Here is a 14,717-nt window from a genome sequence, read left to right as displayed (position 1 = left end):
ATCCATTAGCTGCACCTGCCACTTGCGCCCTTCTCATGGCGGCTAGGTATCCATATAGCAATGCTGGCTCCGCTTGGGCTACTCTGCTCAATGACGAGGCATGAGAGCAGTTAGCTACTTTTCGTCACTAAACTTCGACAAAACGCAAGGAACGTTATTTTCTGTGTAATAATCTCTCGTTTTATATTTGACGAGGTTGAAGCCCTTCTGACACTTACGATCTTAGTCAGATATGACTGTTGCGCAGTTGAGCAGCGAATGGCTCAGCATCAAAATGTCAAGTAATCAATTTAGTGATAGCAGAGCTCTGTTCATACCCTGAAATAAAAAAAACTTTCCCTACCCAGCCCTAACCCAATGTAGAATGTCGGGCTCGGTTCGAGTAAATTAGCTCCTATTTGTGGATACCATTTTTATGTCTGCGTGTAGTTTGAATAAAGTTGTCAACTAGCGTTCGCGCAATACATTTTTAAAATGTAACTTCTGATAAACGCCTATGCCTGCACACCTTGTCAAGAATAATCAAATCAAGTGCTTGAAACATGTAGAGCTAAAAACAGAATTACACAAATAAAGAAAACAAATATCCAAGTTTATTCACAAGATTTCACAATTCAAAACATTTCCAAATGAAACATCTGTCAACGTATCCGGAAAGAAAAAGGTCCACTATTCCACTTTTTTTTGAAGACGATTCTGCCATCCCAACCCCTCATACTCTCTCAAGGGCCTCCAACATGATGATACTGTTTCCTCGGATGACCTACAGATAGCAACAACAACAAAAAAATATATAATATTTACTTGAAAAAAAACAAGGTATGTGATAACATTGAGAATAAAAGCTAAATGTGTCTGTCCCCAGAGATAGTATAGTTAACGCTGTTGGTACTGACCACCATGCCTATGGTGTTCTGGATTCCCCCAGGGGCCATCTCCAAGCAGTCATCCATCACCAAGTTCATGAAGGGGTCAAAACCTCGCAGGACTCCTTGGACCTGCCTGCCACCGTTCAGCTTCACTGGAGGGAGAACAATGTATAACTGTAAGAACAACAGTTGAGGCAGTATAAGGCAGGGTAACCCCAAACTGGCTGCCCGCGGGGCGGTTTTATATACATAAGACTGTAAAAACACCAGGAAATGAGCTTGAGTGATTTTAATAAGAAATCTGTTCAAGCATAGAGAGACACGTGATTGTATACCAATGTAAGCAAGGTTTGAATTTTTTTTTTTTTTTGTCAAACAAATCTGTTGGGCTTCTTGCAGTCTACAAATTATTTGTAATTATAAACTGGGGTGGCTCGAGGTCTGAATGCTGATTGGCTGACAGCCGCGATATATCAGACTGTATACAACGGGTATGACAAAACATTTATTTTAACTGCTCTAATTACACTGTGATAGGTTTGGTTTTTGAGCTTTAATAATTATTAACCATTAGTTATAAACGAGACATGAGGGGTACCATAATGAAGCTTGGGAGGGGCTGAGTGCAGGGAAAACAATCATGTGGCAGTACAGATAAGGGGAGGAACCGTTTAAGGCCCAGATCACTCACGCTCCCTGACAGGCAATACTGATGCAATGTTTGTCGGATAACGAGGAGACTCCACCCAAAGTGGGGTATGTATACTACCATGGATGAAACCATGTCTTTGTCTAATGCAGCTGTATTGACCCTCAGGGAAGAATAAACTTGGTTTAAAGCTTTCACGTGTCCGTTGAGTTTGTACTCTGAAAACTAAAATCGAACAGTTGGTAACTAGTTTATAATAGCAATAAGGCATCTCAGGAGTTTGTGGTATATGGCCAATATACCATGGCTAAGGGCTGTATCCAGGCCTCTGCATTGTGTCTTGCATAAGAACAGCCCTTAACCGTGGTATATTGACCATATACCACACCCCTCGGGCCTTATTGCATTCTGAGCCCCCCCCCCGAACATCCGCTCAAGAAAAAAAGAGAGAAAAAATACAACGGCCCGTCGGCTGAATCTAGTAGATGATCCCTCCAATAAAGACAAGTTGGACCCACTTTTCATTTCAGTCCAACAAGTTATATGGCCAAGAAAATGTAAATTGGGTTTATGGTGTGATATGTGATATACAGTGCATTTGAAAGTATTCAAACCCCTTTACTTCTCCCACATTTTGTTACATTATAGCCTTATTCTAAAATTGATTAAATGATCCCCCCTCATGAATCTACACACAATAGCCGATAATGAAAAAGCAAAAACAGGTTTTTAGAAATTTGCCAAAAACTGAAATAACACATTTACATAAGTATTCAGACCCTTTACTCAATACTTTGTTGAAGCACCTTTGGCAGCAATTATAGCCGCGAGTCTTCTTGGGTGTGACACTACAAGCTTGGCACAACTGTATTTGGGGAGTTTCTCCCAGTCTTCTCTACAGATCCTCTCAAGCTCGGTCAGCTATTTTCAGGTCTCTCCAGAGATGTTGGATTGGGTTTAAGTCTGGGCAACTCAAGGACATTCAGAGACTTGTCCCAAAGCCACTCTACCATGAAGGCCTGATTGGTGGAGTGCTGCAGAGATGGTTGTCCTTCTGAAAGGTGGAGAACCTTTCAGAAGGACAACCATCTCTGCAGCACTCCACAGAGGAACTCTGGAGCTCTGTCAGAGTGACCATCGAGTTCTTGGTCACCTCCCTGACCAAGGCCCTTCTCCCCCGATTGCTCAGTTTGGCTGGGCGGCTCTAGGAAGAGTCTTGGTGGTTCCAAACCTCTTCCATTTAATAATGATGGAGGCCACTGTGTTCTTGGGGACCTTCAATGCTGCAGAAATGTTTTAGTACCCTTCCCCAGATCTGTGCCTCGACACAATCCTGTCTCTGAGCTCTACGAACAAGTCCTTCGACCTCATGGCTTGGTTTTTGCTCTGACGTGCACTGTCAACTGTGGGACCGTAGACAGGTGTGTGCCTTTCCAAATCACGTCCAATCAATTGAATTTACCTCAGGTGGACTCCAATCAAGTAACATCAAGGATGATCAATAGAAACAGGATGCTCCTGAGCTCAATTTCGAGTCCCATAGCAAAGGGTCTGAATACTTATGTAGATTAGGCATGTTTTTTTTTTATATATATACATTTGCAAGAATTTCTAAACTTGATTTTCGCTTTGTCATTCTGGGGTATTGTGTGTGTGTTTTTTTGTAGGGCTATAATGTAACAAAATGTGGAAAAGGTCACGAGGTCTGAATACTTTTCCAAATGCACTATCAAATTAACGTTTTAGCACGATGTTTCAAATGCCTGTATTGCAAGAATCTAGTTTTTTTTTATATATATATATATATATATATATATATATATATATATATATATATATATATATATATGTTTTTATGAGCGTTTGTTTCTTTCAGGTCTCGTCTCCTTTGCGCGTTCTGTGCACCGTTCCACTCAAGACACCATGCCCCTAACTACAAAGATAAAAGATGACTTCTTCCTCTCTGACAAGCAGTTTGAACTCGCTATTGTCAATTGAGGTTTGGTCCAAACGAATCGGTTGATTCCCCTTCTAACGATACCCCTCATGTCTCAACTGACTTTTTAAAATTTAAATACAGCGCAGACACTAAAAACTTGTATGAATTAACATGATTGTGTTAATGTCCAGTTTGTTACACACGGTATTGCAGCTAGCAGCATTTTAGCCACATGCTCTTTTGTTAGTTGTCTAGTCTGTTTTATACATGTGCAACGAGCATAAACATTTTCAATTATACAAGGAACTGGCAACTCGTTCTAATTCTGAAAAATAAGCATCATCTTATCCGGGTTGGCCACTTGATTTCAACATCTAAACAAAATGAACAGGCCGTGTTGTTCAAACAGTTGGAGACAGACAGGAGGGTGTATTCATAACAGTTCAACTGTTCTACCTTGTTAGCAAACAAATAGATCCAAGTTAACTAGAGTTTAAATATAACAGATTAGCTGGCTACTCACTAGCATGTGGGCTTGTGCTAGAGATATTGTTTATGAGAAGTATTAATGTTCTAGAATACCTGCTACCAGAAGTTAGTCATTGTTATAGTTCTGGTAAAATGTGTAACAAAAAAAGGGGCATTTTCATAGACAGACCTGAAAGCCAGATCAGTGATTGCAAAAAGCAGGTTAAACCAGGGTTCGTTGTTGACGCAGGATTTTTGCGTTTTTTTTCTTAAACAGAAAGGGCAGATCTAAAAATGCTTCTTATTGTACATTTTGCTCGGCTTCAGTCAAGGTTCGCGCTAAATCAGGAATGTAAACGGACACATTTCGTGCTACTTAGCTCTCATCAATGGATCACCAGACAGTTCTCTGATTGATGTATAGGCAATTTTTTCTCCAATACTTTCCTCCGATAGCAAGTTAATGCAAAATTAACTTCAAGCGAAACATTAGGAGATGTAGCTGGCTACATTCTTTCTGTGATAAAAACAAATATGATGGCCTGATCATTTTTGCAAAATTTTTTTATGTATACATAAAATAAAAAAACGTGCCTTTTCATTGTAAGCAATGTTCCCTCTCATTTTTTCCTGCACTGAGCAAAATTCAGTGCATGTTTACTGAGAACAATGAAGCTGTACCCCCTTTAAGTTACAGTTAACAGCTACAGTGGCTATTTGATCATAATGTAGACCTAACAGAGTGGCCTACCATAAGAAACAATGGAGAAAATAACATTTTAACATGGAAATAGCTGTTCTATCATTCAGCCTACAGTAGCAGCCAATGTGTGGTGTTCAATGTAGGCCTACATTCCATGAGATTTGAAAAAAAAAACATGCAGGGTTTGACATTAACCTGTTTATCTACTTGTCCTCCAGACAAGGTGACTGAAAATGTGTTGTTTGATGCAAGAAACCACTTTATAAAATGCATTATTCACATAACATTATTACAGATTATCAGACAAATTATGGCTCCCTCTGCCTATTGGCTACATAGCTTATTCAAGCCTGTCTCAAAATATAACACTGCCCCTTTAAGACAGAAATAAATGCTCTTTACGGGACTCGCTTTTTAAAGATGTCTAGAAATGTACATGTTTTGTGCTCTTGTAAGATGCAATCACTCCATTGCTGACTAGATATCTAGAACTGGGCTAATAACTCACTACTAGCAAAGGATATGAACAAATGTGCACACGTGGCTACATGCAGCTCTCGCTTTGATCTCAAAATAAGCGCATCTACTCACAACCGCTCATGGTGTAAACACAGTCCAGTTCAAAGTGAACGGCACAAATCCATATTTGGCAATGGTCTAGTTGCATATAGGGCTACTGCAGCTCTGATTGGTTATGCCGCACTGGTCTGTGTAGAATCATACTCCAATGCATTGTGCCTATAACAACATCTCATGCATAGTTTGTTTTGTTATGCTGCATTTAAAGTGGCTAATATTACGTTGAATTGATCACAATAACCCACAGTAAAAGGGAAACGTTAAGTGTTAACGGAGAAAACTCTAGAAAGTTGAGGAGTTCAATCTTCTGCTTCTCTGCGCAGGATGCTATTTCTTATGCCAGGCAGCCCAGCGGAGCTTAGAGGGAAAATTGAATTGGCGGGGAAGGCGTGCAGCTTAGAGGGAACATTGAATTGGCAGGAGACACTAAGCCAATTTCCTCCTGTATAGCTGCAAGCCAGAGATGCACTTCTGTTGTCATCTGATGAAAATACTCTTCTCAATGTGTTGCACTAGTGTTGTTTAGAAAAACGATATTGTTGCTCGCCCCTTATCACTCAATTGTTAGCAAACATATATATTTTTTTTTAATAACACTATTGACTTTATATAAAATGCAGGCGAATTTCGTATAATTTTTTAAATATATATATTTTTAAAGGCCTGCATTTTGAAAATGCAGATTTCTGAAAGCTAATGCAACCCCTGTAAACTATTTTGATAAAATTATTAGTGGGTCTTATCTTATGGTTGTAGAAGGCTTATATTTAGCCTAGGTATAATTCTACAAGCCCTGAATTCATTCGATTATTCTTGATTGTTTGACCTTTATTCTCTATATAAGCTTTGTTGCACTTTTTTAAATAATTTTTTATTATTATGTAGATACACTACATATATAAAAGTATGTGGACACCCCTCAAAATCAGTGGATTTTACTATTTCAGCAACGCCCGTTGCTAACAGGTGTATAAAAATCGAGCACACCGCCATGCAATCTCCATTGACAAACATTGGCAGTAGAATGGCCTTACTGAAGAGCTCAGTGACTTTCAACGTGGCACCGTCATAGGATGCCACATTCCCAACAAGTAAGTTAGTCAGATATCTGCCCTGCTAGAGCTTCCCCGGTCAACTGTAAGTCCTGTTATTGTGAAGTGGAAACGTTTATTCAACAAGGCAAGTCAGTTAAGAACAAATTCTTATTTACCATGACAGCCTACCTCAGCCAAACCCTAACGACGCTGGGCCAGTTGTGCGCCGCACTATGGGACTCCCAATCACGGCCGGTTGTGATACAGCCTGGAATTGAACCAGGGTCAGTAGTGACGCCTCTAGCACTGAGATGCAGTGCCTTAAACTGCCACGCCACTTGGGAGCAACAACGGCACGTTTAGGAGCAACAACGGCTCAGCCGTGAAGCGTAGGCCACACAGAACGGGACCGCTGAAGCGCGGAAAAATCATATGTCCTCAGATGCAACACTCACTACAAAGTTCCAAACTGCCTCTGGAAGCTAAATCAGCACAAGAACTGTTCGTCGGGAGCTTCATGAAATGGGTTTCCATGGGAGCAGTGGAAACGCGTTCTCTGGAGTGATGAATCACCATTGGACTCTGGAGCAGTGGAAACGCGTTCTCTGGAGGGATGAATCACCATTGGACTCTGGAGCAGTGGAAACGCGTTCTCTGGAGGGATGAATCCCCATTGGACTCTGGAGCAGTGGAAACACGTTCTCTGGAGTGATGAGGCACCATTGGACTCTGGAGCAGTGGAAACACGTTCTCTGGAGTGATGAGGCACCATTGGACTCTGGAGCAGTGGAAACACGTTCTCTGGAGGGATGAATCACGCTTCACCATCTGGCATTCCGACAGAATAATCTGGGTTTGGCGGATGCCAGGAGAACGCTACCTGCCCCAATGCATAGTGCCAACTGTAAAGTTTGGTGGAGGCGGAATAATGGTCTGGGATGTTTTTCATGGTTTGGGATAGGCCTCTTAGTGGGGCGGCAGGTAGCCCAGTGGTTAAGAGCGTTGGACTAGTAACCCGAAAAGTTGCAAGATCGAATCCCCGAGCTGACAAGGTAAAAATCTGTCGTTCTGCCCCTGAACGAGGCAGTTAACCCACTGTTCCTAGGCCGTCATTGAAAATAAGAATTTGTTCTTAACTGACTTGCCTAGTTAAATAAAGTTTAAATAAAATTAAAATTAGTTCCAGAGAAGGGAAATCTTAACGCTACAGCATACATTCTAGACGATTCTGTGCTTCCAACTTTGTGGCCACTGTTTGGGGAAGGCCCTTTCCTGTTTTAGCATGACAATACCCCCATGCACAATGCGAGGTCCATACAGAAATAGTTTGTCAAGATCAGTGTGGACGAACTTCACTGAACAGAACCCTGACATCAGCCCCATCTAACAACTTTGGGATGATTTGGAACACCTATTATTGCCCAACATCAGTGCCCGACCTCACTAACGTGTCTGAATGGAAGCAAGTCCCCGCAGCAATGTTCCAACATCTAGTAGACAAGTGGAGGCTGTTGTAGCAACAACAGTGGGACCAACTCTATATTAATGCCTGTGGTGTTGGAATGAGATGGTCGACAAGCAGGTGTCCACATAGTGTGTATTGTGAGTTGCCCATAATCCAGATATGATTTTAAGGCCATTTGGCCCAGCCCTAATTGGGTTTGTCAACATTAGTCTCAACTCTGCAAGCAAAGAGATTTGTCCGTTCAACTCAGCAGAACCATAAACATTCAGAATCAGTACTCACACGAAAGCTTCTTGTCCATGAACCTGAAATGAAACAAAAATATGTTATTATTAGTTGCTAATAGAGATCGCAACGCCACCGATTGTAAGGCTATATCAGAGACGGATTGGCTCTGGTCCATGCCTCTGATTTTCACTAGGAGCTGGACAATAACTAGTTTTTCGCTAAAGCATCAAAAGTTTTTTTAATTACATTTTTTACACAAGAGATCCATATAGCACGTTGGGAACGATGAAAACGGAAATGCCATTAATTTTCAATAAAGGAAGCGAAGTGGGCTGGGGAACCGTTGAGAAAATTGGAAAAAACTAAACATTATTAAAATACTCCGCGACATCGGGTCGTGATTGACCAATCGAAGCTCACAGTAGTTTCCAGGCCCAACTAGATTGGCTGTTGATACCGAAAGTTAGGATTCGTGCTCCCACAACAGTGCGAAACTAAATGTGGCTATCAGTATAACTTAGAGCACACAGAAGTTCCCCATTGTAATGCGACAAGAGCGCAGAGGCAACTCGTCGTCGGGCCGTTCATGATACTGACACTTAATTATATTCGTACATCAATTAAATGTCAATGAATGCATGGTTTGGTTATCTAACCGTTCCATTCAATAACTAGCTAGCCATTTTACTAGCCACAACAGTGTTAACTAGTTACCGACTACCGGTAGATTTGTGCTAGCGCGTAGCTACCTGTTAGCTTGCTAGCCACATTATCTAAAATGAACAGCGAAATATTAGAAATTACACTGGATGGAAGACCAACTATGAATATGTATTTTTAATAACTCACTTTTTCAACTCTGGTGGGTGTGCTTTACTCATGTTTCTTCTGTTTTTGGGGGGGCCTTCAGCTCGTGAGACTTCCTTTTGTGAAAAAAGCGGAAAGCATGCGTAACGAGCGGAACCGGAAAACGTATTCTTCTTCTACGGTATAATGGCGTTCCGCAAACTAACGTTTAAGGTGCATGCCGTCACCTACTGTGCTGGAGTGTGTGGTCAATTGCGGTTTACAACATTAGTTCCACATTTCTAAATCCTCCTACCCAACTCTGTACTTCAAATAACCTCTCCCATCCCCCAAACCTCAATGACCATACACCGGAGAACGTTATGTAAACTTCCTCTAACATAAGCGGGCACGTCGCTGCTCTACTGTATGGGAGTAGATCATTGATGAGTTCTCTCTCTCTTCATATAAATTGCAGAACTACCTTGACAGAAAAGTTGTTTGAAATGTGTGCCTATTTACTTTGTCAAATAACATTTCTCACTCTCTATAAATCTGAATAATTTATTGATTTGAGGGTAGTTTCACCATCTGCATCAGTGTAAAAATGTGCCACGTAAATCAACAAATCACATTTTAGAGTGCAGGGCAGTGAGACATGTGAACAACTCTTCAAGCCCAAGATCTTTTCTTATGTTGTAATGGATATCGTGTATATATAGATAGTATTTTGTCAATTGAATAATATAACAATGTTGTTGTTTTCTGTAAGAAGATTAATGGAGTCAACACAAAACATCATGGGAGAATACTTTTAATGAGGTATGTTCTAAGAAAAGGTTGCTAACTCGGACACAAAAGGCACTTTCCCGAAGTAGAAACTTAAAAACCCTTTTTTCCCCAAATAAAATATGACTTTCTTTTAAAAGGTAGACTCAGCGATATGACGTAGATGCAGAAAGTAAAACAGCATAGTGGGTCAATTTCAAAAACAACTAAGAGAGTTGAAGCGCAAGGTCTACCTTTAAGTCTTTTATTTTTCTTCTGGTTTTGGTTTACTAAAAACTGCAGAAAATGAATAACCTGGTAAACTAATTTCTAACCAACAGTAGCAGCAAGGTTGCAATCACTGCGTGTTTTGCATAATATCCATGTTATATTACGTCACATTGTCTTAGCTGGCTCCATGAGTATGCATCTCACACACAGACAGACAGGCAGAGATAAATAATTAGGAAATTAATGCTAAATCAGTGTCACACATAAGTCATCAAGAGTTAAAAAATAAAGTTTTCCTGTACCAAATAAAAAAAAATCGAAAGTTCAATGTATTTCCATCGCATTTTCAACTCTACCAATAGTTTTCGGTCACAAAATGGTAGTAGGTACCAGGCGCACCGGTTTGTGTCAAGAACTGTAACGCTGCAGGGTTTTTCATGCTCAAGTTTCCCCGTGTGTATCAAGAATTGTCCACCACCCAAAAGGCCATCCAGACAACTTGACACAACTGTGGGAAGCATTGGAGTCAACATGGGCCAGCATCCCTGTGGAACACTTTCAACACCTTGTAGAGTCCATGGCCTGACGAATTGAGGCTGTTCTGAGGGCATCTCAATATTAGCAAGGTGTTCATAATGTTCGTTATACTCAGTAAATCTTTCCACACTGTGAGGTTGGAATAATACTGTGAAATTTTGAAAATTATTATAATGCCCTTTAATAGCAAATAAGAAAGAGTTCCAAACCTCAATCCCAATAACAGCTTTCAGTTTTCCACTCCCCAGTCAGACCACTTCCAGACTGTCCTAGCTAAATTCTTGCTTGAGAAATTGCTCTTCGCTAAGAAGCTATTTTCTGTTCCGTTTTGACCATTAAAATTGAAAACAAATCACAGTAACGGTACTTAATTGTTAACCAGAAATTATCAGATATTGAGATTTAAAAAAAAAACTGCTGCACTGGACCTTTAATGCTGCAGCATCATACTAAATTAGTTATTGTGTATATTCAATTAATTTAAACCATATCGACAAATGGATGGTTGGATCCGATCAACATTTGTAAAGGAATATAAAAAGGTCTAAATCAAGAGGATTTAGGATCAAGAGGATTTAGGCCTAGTAAGACTGTTTCTGTACTGCTTTCACAGCGTACCACTGTTGGTCAGTCACAAAATTAATGGTATCAGACAGCACACACACAAAAAACATTTTTTGTTGCAACTTGAAATCACATGTTGATATGAATTACATTCAAACAGCTATTGTGGTGAGTGGTCTAAACATATTTTTTAAATGTACATGAACACATCATATTCTCTTGGGAACTCAGTACAGCTTGTTAAAAAACTAAAAAAGGAAGAGTACAACATCTCACATTTTGCTGTCAGGGTCATAAATTGCTCCCTTCCTCGTCGCCACTGACAACAAGGTGATCTTGGCAGTGTTGTAAGAAAGTGTCCAGTGTTACAAAAGCCTTCAGGCAGGGCACACAATGGTAGGCCCTCCGAAGCTTGGCCCCAGGCTTCTTAGAGATACCCATGCCCTGACTGCACACGCTGCACTGTCTCATACTCCCTGTAGGCTGATGCAACTCCTCATGCTCCTTCAGGGCAGACTGCAAAGAAAACACCTCAGCACAAGATGGGCAAGGAAACTCTCCCTCTTCTTCTGGGATTTTCTTTGGTCTCCCTCTCCTAGCCTTGACCAATGTTCCACCCACCTTCCGTGATAGGTTGCTTTTAGGCTTTTTTGGCATCTTCTCACCTAACTTGGTCTCTTTGGCTGCTTTCCCAACCTGCTGAACATGGCTTGGTGGTTCTTGACTATGATTCTTGACGTGTGCTTTAAGTGACAAGTGGTGCAAGAACACTTTACCACAAACTTCACATGGGTATGTCTCTCTTTTCCTCCGCTTGCTAATCAGTGGCCTTGGATCTCTTCTGATATCCTTCTCTCTGCTGTGGGACTCTTGTCTGTGCAAGTACAGCTTGGCAGTGCTTAGGAAGACCCTGTCACAGGAACGACAGGAGAGGAGCTGGCTCTTTCTGCCTCTTCTTTTTGGTTGGGATGGCCCAGCCATCTGATTCGATAAAATATTAACCCCATTTGTGCATCCTCCTTTTAGTAGAGGACACTTAGAGATGATCCACTCCTTCCGATGGGTGGATCGCTGATGGCATGCAAGGCCAGCCCCTGAGCGAAACCTCTTGGCGCAAAGTGGGCATTGGCTTGGCCTGTCAGGATCTGGGACACTAGTGGCATCAGGGGGGGGAGAGTCAGGGGGAGAGGAGTACAAGATGGCAGATTCAGGCGAGGGAGTGTCAGCGGGAGGGCTGACAACTTTTGAAGTTCGTGAGGCAGATTTACTACAGCCAGCCTGCTGATGGTGAAGCAGAGACTGCTTTTGGCTAAAGCTTTTACCACACGGAGCACAGGCATATGATCTGCTATCATGATGGTGGGACTGGTGATAAAGGGACTTATCCTGAACACTCTGAGAGTCTGAGGTTGAAGCCTTGCATGCACTGCATGGAGCACCTAGCTGGGGTTTACCACAACAGAGCTGACAAGGAGCAGCATCATGAATGCACTTGTGCAACTGCAAAGAGGATAGGAGCGAAAACTCTTTGCCACAGGAAAGGCAGCGATGACACTTACGTAAGGCATGTTCTCCCTGCTGATGGTGCAATAACTCAGCCATGTCTGCGCACACACACGGGCACACATCAGGCAGTAGTTGGTTTTGGCTTTGACTCTCTTGCTTTTGTGCCACAAGTTTTGCCAGCTTTGTTAGAGTGTCTGAGGCAGGCTTAGTCCGAGTAAACGACTCCTGAACTCTTGTAGTGTTCCAACTGCAAGGTACTGCATCCATCTTCAACCAAGGCACCTATTTGGAGGTACAGAGGACAGTCTATTAGACATGTTCATCATCCTGATGAGGGAAAACTTAGCTATAGCCTACAAAACATTTCCCTGGTCTCTCTTTTTACAGCACCAATGGTTGGCTGCAGAGACAGGCTGTATATCTGTCACCCTCTCTGTAGCTCAGCTGCTATTGTAACAACAGGATAGTTGGTTCAAATCCCGGGACCACCCATTCGTAAAATCTGTGCACGCGTGACTAAATCGTTCTGGATAAAAGCATTTGCTAAATGGTATATTCAAATCAAATCAAATGTATTTATAAAGCCCTTCGTACATCAGCTGATATCTCAAAGTGCTGTACAGAAACCCAGCCTAAAACCCCAAACAGCAAGCAATGCAGGTGTAGAAGCACGGATATTCCCCTTGACGCGTAGCTACCAATGATAGTCCATGAGCCAGACCCCCAACTTTTGGGCCGTCGGACTCAGTTGGGCCGATGTTGTATAATAAGGTATTTTTTTCTTCAAGGTTTATGTCCCTTAGTTGGAAAATGTGTGTTATCATTCTTTCTTTCATCCCTCCATCCACTTATATTTTCCCCATATGACAAACAATGTCATTATATGAAAAAGGTATTGCTTGTTTGTACCCTTCATATCATATCTCACTGGAAAGCTTAGAGTCACAGTTATCCATCAGACACATTTTCCAACAAAGTTCAGGTCAACAGAACTTTGACCTCTAGGGTACATATCAGAATTACCTGTATAAAAATGGCTTTAAAAGCAGAAACCCCTGATACATTTTAAACTGTTTGACAAGAGGTTCTGACAGTTCATGAAATTACCTTTCAAATTATATATAATATAACCAACTTCGAAAGTATCAGTTACAACAACAAAAAAAATTATCACCCATTTTGTGCCATTGACATTAAAATGTTGGAAGCTTAGCCACAGAATTCCATGTAATTGCGATTTCAACTGTTTAAATATGATTTAACTTTGGTGATAGAGGCAACAAAATTGCACACATGGCTAGAATAGGGTTTAAAACGATTTGTAGATATAGGGTCATCACATAATTCACCCATTAACTTTCTCTTAATCCAACAGAAGACTTTTTACAATATGGCTGCCAATATACACACAGGTGTTCGGAGACGCAGATAGTTAATTAGCCCAGTTAGTCCACTTTCTTCAGTCTGTTTTCTGTAAACAAGTGCTATATAACATGGAAATATAACCGTGTCGGAACCCTATAAAAATGGTGTGTAATCAATTTAACCTTTAGTAAAAAAAAAATTAAAAAAAACGATTTCTCCCTGACATGAAAGAGAAGGGCCTTATGGTTTCCAAAACCGTACCGCAAGCGATGCGTTTTAATGTTCAGACCGAGCGTCAGGACTCTTAACAAAACGCCTTCGTCCAATGACTTCTGTGTAATGTAATGGCTAACTGTGTGGTAGGTGAGTGTAGGCATTTCCCCATTTCTAAAAGACTGAAACGATTTACCGCCTGTATAGCAAAATAGGCTACATGCAGTGATAACGTGGGAATAAAGAAAATCGAATGAAACATTATGCAGGAAATCGCTATTGCTACTAGCTAGCTGCGTTAACTAGGCTGTTAACCTCAACTCCACGATTTAGGATGTTACAAATTCACGTTTGTATATTTATATTTTTTTAAACTACTGATTTGAGCACACAAAGAATTTTCATTCTTTGGGTGCTCAAATCAGTAGTTTTTTTTTTGTAAAAACATTTTGTGACGTCGGACCTCCAGTCCGCCCACACTAACGTTACTGTTAGCCATCGAAATTGTGGAGTTTAGTCGGCTAACTAGCTAGCTAAAACAAGACAGAATGTTAAAACATGCAACGAAATTAGCCTACCTTTTTTGGTCAAACAAATCCGAATACTGGTGACATATCAGTTTCCAACAAGTTTAAAGGAAGTAATTTTTTAAAGATAAATACTTGGATATCAAAACGTTGTTTCCATTTCCCTGCAGCACCGTAGCCATGTGTTCCAAAGTGAAGCCAAGTTGTTTGTGTACTTTGAGCTTTGGTAGGACTACAAAACTTAGCATTCTGGTACTTTCTTTTCGACCAATGAGACATTCAAGAA

The 14,717-nt window shown here is 41.0% G+C and overlaps 2 protein-coding genes across 4 annotated transcripts; both read right to left on the bottom strand.

The window, feature by feature from the left end:
• Positions 1-571: 571 nt before the first annotated feature.
• Positions 572-8,908, bottom strand: LOC120061498 (small nuclear ribonucleoprotein G). Of its 3 annotated transcripts, none has more exons than XM_039011379.1 (4): positions 8,784-8,908; positions 7,989-8,011; positions 897-1,021; positions 572-763 (listed from the first exon to the last, which is right to left on the bottom strand). In XM_039011379.1, the coding sequence occupies exons 1-4, from the start codon at positions 8,813-8,815 to the stop codon at positions 713-715; spliced, it is 231 nt and encodes a 76-aa protein (XP_038867307.1). In that variant the 5' UTR covers positions 8,816-8,908; the 3' UTR covers positions 572-712. The 3 variants fall into 3 exon arrangements, with proteins under 3 accessions (XP_038867307.1, XP_038867306.1, XP_038867308.1); XM_039011378.1 differs by lacking the exon at positions 8,784-8,908 and adding an exon at positions 8,181-8,304 and having other exon boundaries at positions 897-1,043; XM_039011380.1 differs by lacking the exon at positions 8,784-8,908 and adding an exon at positions 8,181-8,304.
• A 1,754-nt stretch (positions 8,909-10,662) lies between these two features.
• LOC120061497 (zinc finger protein 14-like) lies at positions 10,663-14,638 on the bottom strand. The gene is made up of 2 exons (XM_039011377.1): positions 14,483-14,638; positions 10,663-12,608 (listed from the first exon to the last, which is right to left on the bottom strand). Exon 2 carries the CDS (start codon positions 12,591-12,593, stop codon positions 11,112-11,114), a length of 1,482 nt encoding a protein of 493 aa, XP_038867305.1. The 5' UTR covers positions 12,594-12,608; positions 14,483-14,638; the 3' UTR covers positions 10,663-11,111.
• Positions 14,639-14,717: the final 79 nt, after the last annotated feature.

This window comes from Salvelinus namaycush, chromosome 16 (assembly GCF_016432855.1).
Source record: "Salvelinus namaycush isolate Seneca chromosome 16, SaNama_1.0, whole genome shotgun sequence".
Lineage (NCBI taxonomy): Eukaryota > Metazoa > Chordata > Actinopteri > Salmoniformes > Salmonidae > Salvelinus > Salvelinus namaycush.
This window is presented reverse-complemented; position numbering and strand designations above follow the sequence as displayed.

Coding starts and splice junctions, on each gene's coding strand:
- LOC120061498 (XM_039011378.1), bottom strand. CDS start 8,238: ATGGCATTTCCGTTTTCATCGTTCCCAACGTGCTATATGGATCTCTTG. Junction 8,012..8,180: donor GGATCTCTTGTGTAAAAAAT/GTAATTAAAAAA, acceptor GTTTCATTTCAG/GTTCATGGACAAGAAGCTTT. Junction 764..896: donor AGAACACCATAGGCATGGTG/GTCAGTACCAAC, acceptor TGCTATCTGTAG/GTCATCCGAGGAAACAGTAT.
- LOC120061497 (XM_039011377.1), bottom strand. CDS start 12,593: ATGGATGCAGTACCTTGCAGTTGGAACACTACAAGAGTTCAGGAGTCG.